At 39.7% G+C, this 14,639-nt stretch overlaps 1 protein-coding gene across 1 annotated transcript in view; it reads right to left on the bottom strand.

Moving 5' to 3' along the window:
- Positions 1–1,539: 1,539 nt before the first annotated feature.
- capn5b (calpain 5b) overlaps positions 1,540–14,639 on the bottom strand; it is a 68,958-nt gene continuing 55,858 nt past the window's right edge. Inside the window, exons 8-13 of the mRNA XM_084729986.1 lie at positions 14,290–14,485; positions 14,084–14,206; positions 12,833–13,029; positions 11,654–11,775; positions 7,774–7,910; positions 1,540–2,196 (exon numbers count right to left, since the gene is read on the bottom strand). Coding sequence (XP_084586112.1) covers positions 2,014–2,196; positions 7,774–7,910; positions 11,654–11,775; positions 12,833–13,029; positions 14,084–14,206; positions 14,290–14,485 — 958 coding nt within the window. The 3' untranslated portion in view covers positions 1,540–2,013. The remainder of the gene's footprint in view (positions 2,197–7,773; positions 7,911–11,653; positions 11,776–12,832; positions 13,030–14,083; positions 14,207–14,289; positions 14,486–14,639) is intronic.

Below are 14,639 nucleotides of genomic sequence, written 5' to 3' on the forward strand. Positions count from 1 at the left end.
GCTAGGCTTGTGCCAGGCCAGGCCAGGCCAGGGCGGTCCGAAAGGGACTAAGAGAGCGGAGGGTCTGGCTCATCTTTGGTCCCATAAAGCACTTGATTATGTCAGGGTGAATCTTTGCACTCCGCTGGACTGGAAAGGTGTACACATGGATCAAGGAGGAAGGATAGCACTATCAAAAGCACCGGCTGCTAAGCTACGACCGGAGAGATGTGCAGCACAGGCAAACAGTTTAGTTTTAGTTTTTTTTTTTTTTTAAGCCATGCAGTTTTAGATCGTCCATAGCAACCGGCAGAAAGCGTCTCGGGGAGTCTGAAATGGTATTAGTGATGGAAGACGGGAGGCAAGATTTCACACATGAGCGCGCTCACAGAACAACACAGAAAAGCTCTCAGTAGAGGGAGAGAATAGCTGCTGTTGGCTATCGTTTGTAAAGTCCACAGTAAAAAGTGACAGACAGTGCTGCATGCTCTCCAAAGCACCGGCAAACTGGTGAAGAGTTGAGGTGTGTGGGTGAGCAGAGAGGGTGGGACGACTATCCACAGATAGAAAAGAGTATACATTATGTCAGTATATAGAGGAGATAGGAACTGAAACTATGACAAAAAGCAGGGTAAGATGTAGATTTTAAGGAATGGAGGCTGTGCTAATACTGAGGACAGCTGATGGAGAAGATAAGGAGTATTTAACATGACCCCCCTGCCTCCTCAAGGTGGAGAGACAGACTCAACCTTAAGGCAATGCATAGCCCTTGGAAACATTGGCACATGCATGGAGAGTCCAGAAATAACATACACACAGTATGTATTGTGTGCATGTGTGTGTATGTGGATGTGTGTGTGTGTGTGTGTGTGTGTGTGTGTGTGTGTGTGTGTGTGTGTGTGTGTGTGTGTGTGTGTGTGTGTGTGTGTGTGTGTGTGTAGACCTATGTGATTAAATATAACAATGTGCAGAGAGAAAATAAGTTTAGATTAGGGTCAGTTCAATTAAAGGGATAGTTCAGATTATTTGATGTGGGGTTGGATGAGTTACTTACCGATAGCCAGTGAATTACCTACAGTCCAAAGTTTGGAGAGGCAAAGCAATATATGGCTGTGGACAAACTGATGGTATTTCAGAGACCTAAAAAAGGTCCACCCACAAAAATCAATATTAGTTTAGGAGTAGCTATATTTAGAATATTTTCAATGTTTTACCTTGTCATCAGAAAGCTTTTTACGACTGGAAACTGCCATTAAAAAAGTCAAATATCAATCTCTCCAAACCAACCAAACTCCATAAGTAAAATCAGTAATTTTACCTCACAGAACACAGGAGTTGTTGGTCTACAGCTGCCTCGATTGGTTAGTTAGGTAATGTTATTGAGCTACTTTGGTGAATCCAAACTATCCTTTTTTAACACTGAATTCACACAGTAACACAAACAACTAACAGATCGAGGCAGCAGTGGACCAAAATCTCCTGTGTTCTGAGGTAAACTGACTGATTTCACCAATGGAGTTTGGTTGATTTGCTTCTTCAAACTGGGGGCGTGCCAACCGCCATCTACTGCAAGTAATACACTGACTATGGATAAATGCCTCATACAAACACCCACCAAATCATCAGAACTATTCCTATGACTACTTTGATAACTGCAGCTCAGTTGTTGATGGAGATTCTGGCTACAAAACCTACTTTAAGGACAAATATCAAACACAAACTCTAAATAATGGAGAAATTTGGCAGGAATGAGTTATAATATATTAAATACGAACCCCAAATATTGTCTATGGACACCTTCGATCCAGAAACGTAGGCACAGGCCTTTAAAAACCCGTGTAACACAGCTCAGTTTAAACGCTGAAGCAAAAGAAAACAGGGAAAATATAAGAGACATGAAGAGAGCGCAAGCGGCAGAAAAGAAGACACAGTGAGCTCCCATGATGGTCTGAGGGTGAGCGGTGAACATGAACGGCGGGCACGATTTGAACGCCACCTTGAGAGTTGATGATTATAATTGTATAAACGATCGCATCAGATGTTGGTGAGCGTGGTCGAGGTGATGAGGCGCACAGTGAGCGTGCCCGGGAGGTCGTTGTCCTGGCGGCTGCCCTTGTCGCGGAGGTGAAGCGTGTGCTGCTCCTGCCGCTCGTTGGGGTCGCTGAACAGGATCACCTGACCCAGGAAGGTGTCCACGATCATGTTCTTGTTGTAGATCTGTTCGGCGCTCGTGGGAGGAAGGCAGACGTCCGAAAGGCGAAAAGAGGGAAGCAGGAAAAGAGAGAAAAGAGAAAAGGCAATAAGCAGTCGCAAAAGAGAAAAGTGCAGGAGAAAATACACAAGGGACAGAAGTTAGTGACAGAGAGGAAAAATTTAGAAGAAGTGCTGATTCAAAGGAGTTTATAAGTAAAGCAATAAGAAAAAAATAATAAACCTTACTTACGCAGCACTGTTCAAAGAGAATTAACTTATACAACTTTTTATATTTGATTTAGAAAATAGAGAAAACCTAAAAATAGATTAAGTGTCACTTCTTTGCTCTGGAAAAGTAACAAAACTATACTTTCCCACCAATTGTGCAAGTGTGTAAGGGAAATACAAAGATAAGATTTGCAACAAATGATTTACCTTCCATTGACAAAGAAAGAGCAGGAGTTCAAACTATGAAGCAGGGGTTACCCCAAATGGTCGACTATCGGAAGATTCGATCTAAGGACAAATCTCGAAATCAAATCACGGCAAAATGTGGCTATGAAACGATGGATCATTCCATTCTGGCTATAGGGGTTCTGAAAGTCAGACTGTACAAAGAAATGTTTAGTTTATCCCAGTAAATACTACTACTCATGAAGACTGTTGATACAAATTTGAAAATAACTTGTGCTCTTAATCAATCTCCTTAGTGTGCATGAATAAACCCCCATCTTCAACTAAGAAAGAGGCACACCAGCCATTTTTGTTCTTCCCACCTTGCGTATGTTAATGAATCAAAAACATTCTGAACTGACAGGTTAGTGCCCGCTGTCTGTAACGCCCCCATTTCTCTCTATAAGGAAATACGTTTGCACAGAACAGTATCATGGAGAAAGCGGTGAGGTTGTTGCAATTTCACATTCAGACAGAATCAGCTGTTGCTGTGGTTTGCGGGAGTGTTTAATTTTGTTTAGATCACAACCGCTGCAAAACAATCAGGAAATAACTTTTTATTTCTCTGATTCACCTGCTTTCTACCAGCGCTGAGCGCTGCCTCGTCACATTCAGCCTGACCCTCGGATGCACAGCTGCGGTGCCCGTGTCTGTAAAAGGCACACTGCGACTCATAAAATAATTCCTTGGGCTGCAATAACTGAAGTGGTGCATGGTGTGTCCCTGCAGAAACGGACTGAGTCTCAGGTGGAAAAGAAATCTTTTGAAATTAAAGTTGATGCTGAAAAAAGGAAAAACAGACCAGAAGAAAAATAAGGAAACAGGTGGAGAAGAAAGAGCACCTGATCTGTCAGCCCAAGATGAGAGCTTCTTCACCGTAATTATTGGAAATATCTACAAGTGGGATAAAAAAAATGAGGGTGAAAGTGATGACATCCAGCAAACACTTTCACCCGCTAATAATAATAACAATAATAATAACAACAATAATAATAGTAGTAATATCACATTTGTGAGAAAATCCTACAAACAAGAAAAATAAAACACGATTAAGTCTATTTTAATCGATGTGGTTTGAGATGCTTGTCAAAGTCAAAGATGATCCAAAAAAGTCAGGTGTCAGCAGCTTCTCTCATACCACTCGACAACAAGCAACATGACATACCACTACAAACGGGTAAGTAGCCTCTAGTCTTGCCGGTAAAATCGCTGGGCTAACACTGCTTTACCCCATTTAGTTTTTTAACAGCATAACATAACAGTCTAACAGCACTTTCTGTCAGTAGGTTGTTGATGCGGAGACATGGAAGGACTACATTTCATTTAATGATGATAAAGGAGAACAGCTCAAGAAACTACACTGTAGCAGGTCAGCTGTCATCCGAGAGGAAAAAAAGAGACGGAGCCACGCAGAGGTTAAATGGTTTGGTGAGGAGATGTAGAAGCATGTAATTACACTGAGAGACGTCTTTTCAGTGGACACTGAGGACTTAAGAGTGCAGCTTCAATTCTTATTTTATCACAGCAGCTCAGGCCTGTTTGTACAGTAAAGTCTGTATCTGTTCACCAGTAATCCTACAAGGACGAGCTGCGTGTGTGTGTGTGTTAGTTATATCACATAGGAAACTGATGTCTGCTGCTATGAGGTTAAAGCCTCAACTGTAATGACACTACCAGCTTAAAAATCATTGTTATAGTAAAGAAGTGATGTAGTCACACCCTAAAGTTGGCTTACACATATCTTAATCAGGATGATGCAGACAGCTTAAAACGACAGTTCACCCCAAAATCAAAAATACATATTTTCCCCCTGGCCTGTAGCGCTGTTTATCCATCAGTTGTGGTGTGAGCTGCAGAGTTTTGGAGGTATCGGCCACAGAGATGTCTGTTTTCTCTCAAATATAATGGAACTAGATGGCACTCGGCTGTTGATGCTCAAAGCACCAAAAAAACACATTTGAAAAATTAAAAAACAGTGTCTCTTTTAAACAATTGCAGTAGAATCTATCCTCCTACATGAAACTGATCACGCCAAGATGAGTGGATTTTCTTGAGTAATCAGGTTATGATTTTTTGAAAAAGACACTGGTTTTGAATTGTTCAAATGTACTTTTATTTATTCCCATTATATCGGAGAGAATGCAAACATTTGTACAGCTGATATCTCCAAACTTTTCAACTCACACTGAAACTATCTAGATGGATAAACAGCACTACAGGCGAGGGGAAAAATATGAATTTTTGATTTTGGGATGAACTGTCGTTTTAACAGATTTTGTAAAAAAAAAAAAAAGAGAGAGAGAGGAGCAGTTGGTTTTTGTTTGTCTTTGTATCCACATTACAGGCTCTGTTTTTCTTCAGAGCAGCAGATGCACACCTCTGCCTCCTCTCACCGAGATACAAATGATGCAATTTCACAGGTCTGATTGAGTAAATGCAACATCATATTACCAACAATAATTCCCTAACAAGTACACATATTGCCTGATATTGAGCCTGTAATTGATCGGTTATGGATGTTCATCAAATTTCCTCCTCCGGCTCCACTCTCATGTGATGGAGTCACACACACACACAGATGATGAAGGGATGATGGATGGAAAAGGCACGTAAGAAACAAGGTGAGAACGAGTGTTTAAAAAGTGTTCAGCTGTCTATGATAATGATTGATTCAACATGCTGAGACAAAGACAGCCTGTAGTTTTACAGTATAAACAAACGCACTAAAAGTAATTGACACGCCTTATTTGACGCATGTCAACTGATGCTCCTACGGCGCATCGCCAGCATCACAGAACCAGCAGTGTTTTGGGAAAAGGTTGCTATTTAGGGATGATAACAATTAACCAATGATCAATTAATCTGTCATTAAGAATTTTAATCGATCTACTATCAAATGAAGATTCAAAATATAACAGATTTTTTTAATGAGCGTGAGCCGCACGTTATGTGCTTAATATGTAGGTCTTTATTTTAGAGTCAGACTGATAGATCAGCCCGATATATTGGCTTCTCACAGGTATATTTGTCTATATCCATATATATCGATATCATGTATGTGTTGTTTGATATGTACCAATATGAAAGCTTTTGTTTTCAAAACAACATAATGCAAATTATTTTTAATTGTCAGCTTTAATGTCAGCATTTTATGTATATTTGATCACTTTTCATCATTTTGTTTTAATATATAGATATATTTTACATATATTTGGATTTGTTATGTATATTTATTTATAATTATTAAAAAATAGCTAAGTTTCAGTGCCCTGATATCATTTTGGACAATAAAGTTTGTCATTAAACTGAAAAACATCCTGCCTCCATTACACATATTTGACAATATTTATATATTCTGTAAAAAAATATTGGCCAATATATTGATACTGAGTTTTTGAAAACTCCTTATATCAGCATCTGCCCCAAAGGTCCAGTATTGATTAGGCCCTACTTTTAATATGCTGCTGTGGAAATTAAGCTTTGATTGAAGGGGAAAAACACATGTTGGTGTAAGCAAAAATTTTGTTTTTCTAATAACAATTAATCGACTAATTGATCGTTAATGTTACCAAAGCTCAATTAAGGAGAGTTCTTCTAAATTGCAGCCTACTGGGAAGAATACACTGAGTCTTACTTTCGGTTTGAATATAAAAGAAAAGTGTCCACAGACACGTCGTCTCTCCTCTTTCTTTTCTTTTCTTCCCACCTGACAGGCCGCTGGTGAAGACGAGGAACTCATCACATTTATTAGTGCTTTGAGATGATTAATTACTGTAATCTAACGAGGTTGTCCTCCCCGAACAAAGCCAACTGTTTCATCTTGTCTTTATTCGTCAGGGCATATTGAACAGTGACTTTGTCATAATTTTTGTCGTCAATATTTTTCTTTTACGTCGTCGTCACAATTAAGTCATGAAATAAAAGGATGTCAGTGAACACTTATTGTCAGAACGTCTGTTGACAAAACTAACACTGCACAAAAGGGACTTTTTATTGCTTGTTGAGTTCCTGAGTCAAATTATTCGGGTTTGCAAAGTTGAGGGAACTTTTTGGTCGATTAGGTCTGTTAGATACTTCTCTCTGCTTCCTCTCTGATTTCAGTCTCAATCAAACACAACAAACATGAAAGAAAATATAAAACTCTTCCAGCGAGAGCTCAATGATCCACACACACACACACACACAGTAGGACAGGAGCAGCAGGATCCAGAGGGGCTGACTGGAACTAAACAGGAGTTCACTGCAGCTTCAGATGTGTGTGTTTGCAGACAGATAATCAAAGTGTTAATTTAACCTGAACCCTGTCCTGTTCAATGTTGCCTTCATCAAACACACCCCAAACTTATGTCAACTAGACGAGGTTCTGGAGGAGTATGAGGGTTAAAGGGTCAGTTCACACAAATAACAGGCACACTGCTGTGTGGATCTCAAAGACTGATATATTAAAACCTAAAAAAAACTATATATATATATCTGTATGTCAGGCTCAACGCCACTGGGAGTAATAAAGAAATGATTTATTTATTTGAAATTTGGATGACCCTTTACATGGCATAGAAGGGTTTTAGGTCAAGAGGAGATAACTGCCATACAGAAACAGATTTTCACCAGTGTGATGGGAAAAAAAAATCCTGTAAGTCATTATAATGAAAAACTGTCTAGAAGTAATGAGTATCTAAGTAATTATTTTGAGAAAGTTTCTCTGTTTTTGAAATATCAGTTCTTTATTTTGAGACACTCAAAATAGTTGACGTTTAATTTGATAATCAATTCATAATCAATAAATCACTGCAGCTCGACACTGCAGCAGCATTTTTATGTCGAATGTTTTTAAATTTACTTTTAATTATCGGTAAAGTATGCAAAATAATTCATCCCTCTAGCGTGAACTTGAGTACGGCTAAAATCTCACACTTTATTTTATTTGCAATGTTTTAACCTTTTGCAAAATCTGTCGGTTTGGCAACAGCAGCACAATACAAAATACTTGCTACTAAAGAGCAGGCCTCTCAGATGACTGCTCTGCTCCTTCTGATGTCAGACAGCCACCACTCACAGGACCTGAGCTGCTACGTTTTGGTTGGGAGCATCATGAACGTGTGTTTCAGCCTGTCGTCAGTGTTCAGTCTGCAGAGAGAGACAGCTCACCTCGATGTGGATGCCATCCTTGGGTTTCTTGCGGTAGAACAGGCCTTTGATGTCAAAGTTTGGGCACCGTGTGTCCTTATAAACTGGTGAACGAACCCGCTCTCCTTCACAGGTGATGATCACGTAGGGATCTACAGCTGGAGGAAGAAATGGTCTTTAGATCAGGAGATAGATGATAACAGAAACTGATACTATCTGATGTGTTTATGCACATCTACATCAGGGTATATACATTAATTAGGTGAAGAGATTATTTCCAAAACATTGCACTATATGTCCCAGTGACACAGGATCAGAATGACTTGTAGGGCTGTCTCTGACTAAGAATTACCAGATTTGGCCGTTCAATACAAGCACTAATAATAATACAAGTCACTCTTTTGTTTTAGTTCAGAGTGTCACACTAAATCAGCCTACATGAGTGTGTTTTACCAGTAAGATTCACACATTAATGCCTTTAATCATCATCTGTGATGTGAAAACATCAGAAAGTAAAAGTGTGTGTCCTTCTATAGTTCAATAATAAAATCCCATCGCACCAATTAGCTTTTCTCCCCTGCAGCTGAGGTGAGGCGTAACCTGCCCTGCACATTCCTGCACGAATTTGTCACACCAGGGACACCCAGCCAAATTTGAGTGATTTAAAAAATCACTAGGTATATAAAAGCGGTTTTCTCTGCTCTGATAACTGGCAGCGTGTCTGCTCTGCTGTCTCAGTGTCAAACACCACTACGACCTGAAACCCGGACGCTCAGTCTTGCAGTTTTATTGAACATGTCCAGACTTTTGAGCCACCAGAGCCAGAGGACAGTGTTGGGTTGTTGGAACTGAAGTGAGCTGAAATGAACTGCGGGGCTGATTAGGACTGAGAGAGTCACTGATGGTAAATTTGTAACTGACCATTAGAGAAGGTGAAAACACCAACCAAGTCATTTTTGGTGAATTTAATTTAGCCTCTGCAAAGTTTAAATGATGCTGACAGTGATCCAGTGAGTTTGGCAGGAGCAATAAAACAGCTGTTTCTGGTTAAACAAAACAGTTAGATTTGTGGTTTGTGGTGATTTAGAGACTCTGTTTGTAAAGTTTACAGCCTGTCATGCTGTTGCATTGCTCTGTGTGCAATGAAGCAGCCAAAAAACAAGAGCTGGAACTTGTTTACCAACCACACGTTTCACCTTCTCTCATCAGTTAACCACCAGCACATGCTGTCACCATGATTTTTAATAAATTCAGCTGCTAAAAAAAAACATATTTATGATTCCCTTGTTTTATAGTTCCTCGTTGAAATGTTATCACTGTACATTTTTGTAATTTTCTATCTGTTGTATCCTGTTACTGTACACTTGAACATTAATAACACAACATTTTGGTGTTCAGAGTTTGATCAGGCACAATTAATACAGAAAAAAATGAAAACAGGCAACTGAACATCATGAAATTATTTAAATTTATAGACAGGGATAGTGTGAAGGATTCTTTACTCTTCCTCGTGATTGTTATTATAATAATATTAATCTGTCAATTATTCCTCAATTAGTTCATTTATAAAATGTCATAAAATTGTGAAAAATGCCTGCCATGATGACCTACAGGCAACAAGACATGAACATGCTGTGCAATAAGGACATTTTAATTGTTTTAAAGAAATGATGTGATTTTTAAGTACACATGAATCCCTAAGAGCACTTCAAATATACTGAAAATGAGTCAAGGGAGCCTCTCCTGCTCAAACACTATCCATCAGAAATGATAATTTGTTTTATATCCAGTCTTACAGTCTGATCTAACACACTGTCCATCACTTGTATTCTCTTTATTATTCAGTTCATACATCTGCAAACATTCTCCTCTTGTTTATTTTAATTGGAGGAGCTCAGCACAGAGCTTTGTTAATTACAAGAAAAACTCATTGACCTTAATTTGTTCGGGTGTCAGGAAGGTGCCGCTGGAGCTCTGTTTATATGTAATCACATCAAAGTCACATCCTGCTCAGCAGCGATGGAAATTAACTTTCTACATTTACTCCAGTAATGTACTTCAGTACAATTTTGAGGTACTTGTGCATTACTTGAGTGTCGCTACGTCTGCTTTGCCACAATTCAGAGAGAAACAGTCTACTTTTTACTACACTACATTTATTGTGCTACAGACACTGGATACTTTGCTAATTAAAATTTTACATAAAAAAAAGATTAAATCAGTGGTTCCTCACATTTTTCGGCTTATCCTCACAAAAAAACAGTCAGTGTTTCTTGTTTAATTTCAGATGTATTTGAGTTGTTAGCAGTTCAAGCGACGAGACATTTCACCTCTTCATTTCTCACAGGGTTTCATTTAAATAACTGTTTGATGGACAAAAAGGTAAATACATAAAATATTCTTGGTGTATAGGCTACATATTTTACAGTTAAAGAATGTAAGAATCAAATTACACTGTAAAAAAAATAGCTGAGACAACTCAACATTTCAAGGTAAGGTACTGAAATATTTTTTTTTAGTTTTGAGCCCAACTCAAACTGTTGAGCTTTAAAAAGTTTTACTGATCTATAACATTTAGTCGAGATAATTTACTTTTCTTCTTTAGATAAACTTGACTTTTTGAGTGTTACAAATTTAAAAAAAAGTATTTCAAAAATTGGTGACAATGAGCTGTGTCATTATTTTGGTGAATAAATGTTAAAGGGTTTTACTTGATTTACACTGCTTCTTTTTAACTGGTCTGCATGCTATAAACGTTTTAATCTGGTCTCAAGGTGAATCAGACTCAGTGGAAGGCATGAGGATTAACTACACAGACGTAATATTGCTGATGTTCTTGTTTGCTTATTTCGACCATATAGAAGCATCACTATTAAAGTTTCTTAACCAGTTTAAAACTCACTGAAGAGAGTTTAAGTAAAGGATCAAGTACTTCTTCCACCACTGCTGCTCTCTCAGCAAAAGAATCTGAATATCTAAACCACTGTGTGGAGATGAACCATTCTGAATTTGGCGCCATCCGGTGGACAACAGTCACCACGAGGATCCAAGCCCGGGATACAGAGTGAATAATCTGACAGGACTGCAAAGACTGCACCAATTTTCACCAGTACTGTCTCATTTTTAAGTCATGACAACAGAATAGATATGTATAGATCTGCAACAATTAATTGGTTAACCAATTAATAATCAACTATTCAATTAATCATCAACTATTTTGATAATTGATTAATCGTGTTGGGTTAATTCTTGACAAAAATTGTACAAATACACAGTAACACTTTATCGAAAGGGTCCATTGATTAACATTAGTTAATACTTAAAGGGATAGTTCACCCAAAAATTAAAATTGAATCATTATCTACTCACCTTAATGCCGACTGAAGGTCAGGTTTAGTTTTTTATTTTTTATTTAGGGTTTACATGTTAATTAGGGTACTAACGAACATCACATTGAGCTTTGGAAAAAATTAATCAACATTTTTCTCAATTTTCTGACATGTAATGTTCAAATCCATGAGACGAGAAATAAGTGACAGATTAATCGATTATAAAAATAATTGTTAGTTGCAGCGCTATGACTTACTTTACTCACATTAAAGATCTACACACAGTGGCTCTAAAGGTTACAGGTTAGTGCACAGAGTGTCAGAGCTGTGAAGGGGTGAAGGGCATTTTTCTACAGACTGGTACTAAACGAGCAGCTACAGTTTGAGCAGACGATGCTGCGGTACCTCGTGCTTTGTTCAGAAGTCTTTCGTTTCGGGGATTGAGGCAGTGAAGCTCTGTGGGTGTTTTACAGGAGTTTAAAATACAGAGACATGATCATAAACACTCAAATGCACTGAACAAAGTGAAGACAGGATACAGCTGTGTGTGTGTGGTGTTTGCCCCACTGTACCTCCATTGGAGTCCTGTCCCTGCAGACCCTCAGCGTTCAGTACATGGACCTGAGTGACCAGCTGAGGGTAGCCACACATCCCCGTCCAACACGTCTGAGGAGGCTCGTCCAGAGTCAGCTCTCTGAGAGGGACGGAGCGCACGCGACTGTTAGAGAACTATGCGCTTAATTCCTTTCTTTTTTCTTTTTTTTTTACATTAGTAGCTCCAGTGTACAAGAAAAAGAAATTAGTATGCAGTCACATAAACTTAAGCACATAATGTAAGTCTTTGTTCTGAGAGCTGAAATGAGAGCAAAACTCTGTGAAACTCTCTTCTGGGAAATTAAGTCAAAGAGCAGCAGCTGTGCGTGCAGCTTGCAAAAAGTGGGAGTTAGGCAGTGGCTACACATTTAAAGCCTCTGAAAATTTGGCTTGAAATGGTTAAAATGCATATATGATATGAACATTTCATTTCTCATTAAGCATCCACAAAGATCTGAATAAGAATAACCATTCAACTATTACAAAATCTGGTTGTAATTTATTATCACTGTCATTATTATTAGTAGTAGTAGAGTGTCAAAGTTTGAGAAATGTAACACAAACAACCGCTGAGTTACTGATGCTCAAACAAAAAGTGTTACGATGAACTGGCTGTGGGTCACATCTCATTAGCATTTTAGCTTTAACAAATTAAAGACGGTGCACGCCACCAGTTTTCTTGCACAAGGATTTAATGAAGGAACAAAACCTACAAGATTATAAATGTTGGCTGTGTATTTTTTAAATTGCTGTATTGTCAAACTGTAATTATTATTATAGGCTACCAGTGGGAGGCTGTTAAGTCAGGAGTCTTCGACCTGCAGCTTCGGAGCCACATGCAGCTCTTTCATTTTTACAGTGTAAAGTGATTCCTACATTTGTCAACTGTAAAAATATGTAGCTTATACTCAAAATTTAAAATTTTAAGAAGCTAAAAATGTGCAATATGTGCATCACAGCCTTGTTAATCCAGCTTTGTATGTGAGGCAGCCATGTTGCATTTGGATGCATATGTGAACATGCAGATAAAACAAAGTAATCAATGTCCTGTAAGGTTGAAAGTAAATCGGCTGAATAACTCTCATCACTTTAGGTGCAGATCTGCTATATAAACTGTTATACTGTGTCACGTTTAGTGAGAAAGGTATCAGATTTACTTGCAGTCTGAAGGCACATCAGTGAAGACACGGAGCAGGAAGTCGCCCTGCTGCCCGGGGTCAAAGGTTGTGGGAATGATGACGTAACGTCCCTCCTTCAGCTCCTTCCTGAGGAAGACGCAGCGCGAGTTGATATAGATGGAGCCCGCTACTTTCTGCTGGGCTGAGTGCATACGGTACTTTCGATTCAGCTCCACCTGCAGGATGAAAAGACATTATTAGAAGAGTTTTTTTCTGCCTGAGGTATCTGTAGGGATTCGTATCAAGAACCGGTACTAAATTGATACCAGTTCCTGATTGGTAAGTACTTTAGTACTGATAAACAGTCAGTACTGGTATCAGTCTTCGTGTAAAGTTAATTCGCTCTAAAGGCCACATTCAGACAAAATCAGGTGTTGAAGCGATCAGCTGCAGTGTTGTGTGGTGGTGTGGGAACATACCCGCTGTGAAACAATAGGAAAACGATGTTTTATTTCTCTGATTCACTGCACACTCTCTCTGTCCCCCTCTCCCTTTCAAGCACATCAAACCAAACAAAGTTTCTTGGTGTCGCTATTTTGAAGCGTAAGCCGAGGCCAGACACAGACGACAAAGCTGGGTACATGAAACAAAACAAGCGAGGACACGGCTGGGAGAGATCGGGCCACGTTTCTACAAAAGTCGACTTTGATTCTACTTTTCCTCTACACGCCACTGTCTATTTTTCTGCATCCCTAATGCTGCTGTGCAAGTGTGCAGTCGAGACAAGAGACATAGAGATACAGAGAGTGAATGCAGGAGTGATGTGCTGGCTGTTTGTCAGTGAATAAACACTACGACTCTTCAAAATCCAAGCCAAGTTCCTGTGTTTTGAAATCTTGCTGGAGGGGGTAAGCCCTGGAGTAGCAAGAACTCTGACACAGGCTCACTTAAAATTGGGGCTTTAGGGGACTTGGTCACCATTTCCTTACTTTGTTTGGGAGATTCTGCAAGGCTGTTTTCTTGTGAAACTACAGCTCCTGTTTTATGGACTAAAAAAACTTAACCCGACCTTCAGTCAGCATGGCCGTGAGTGGATAATTACTGAATTTTGATTTTTGGGGTGAACTATCCCTTTGAGGCGGGCTGACTTTAAGGTGGACCAGGCTATTCTCATTTCAGTGACGAGCTGCTCCTTTGCTCAGGAGATGACCGCAGTCTTTAGCATCTGTTGAACAATAGCCATCCCTAGATATCTGTGCACACAGTGTATGTATGTGTGTGTGTTTGTACCCGGTGAATATCAAAGCCGATGGCGAGGTTTTCCCCTTTGCCCTCTTTGGGCGTGGCTCTCTTCTCTTTTTGCTGTAAGCAGATCAGCACCTCGTCCTCCACCTTCTTCACATCAAACACGTACTGGAGGAGAAAGGAGACACCACATTACCCTCCAACACCGCTCACACACCTCTCTGCAAACACGCAAGGGCACAAACACTGACCTGAGGGTTCTGCAGGAAAGTGGCCTTGTGGTTGATGCAGCCTCCGGACCGGTTGCGAAGCGGGTCCTGGCGGTGGACCCAGGAGCCCCTCATCACCTCCTCCTCCCAGGTCTTGTGGATGCTCAGGTAGGAGGTGTTGATGAGGCGGCACAGGATCAGGTCGGTGAAGTACTGGCAGAAGTCGTCAAACGTCATCCTGCAGGAGGGCAGGAGAAGGAGAGGAGAGAAGAGAGCAGAAACCAACGAGAGGGAGAAGCTTGAAAGAAGAAGACCTTCAACAGGTACAAAAATAGAGGAAATGAGATCAGGAACAAAGAAAAGGGACACGTGTTACAGGGAGACGAGGACAT

The sequence above is a fragment of the Lutjanus erythropterus genome, chromosome 11, assembly GCF_056507025.1.
Source record: "Lutjanus erythropterus isolate fLutEry1 chromosome 11, fLutEry1.hap2, whole genome shotgun sequence".
Classification (NCBI taxonomy): Eukaryota; Metazoa; Chordata; class Actinopteri; order Lutjaniformes; family Lutjanidae; genus Lutjanus; species Lutjanus erythropterus.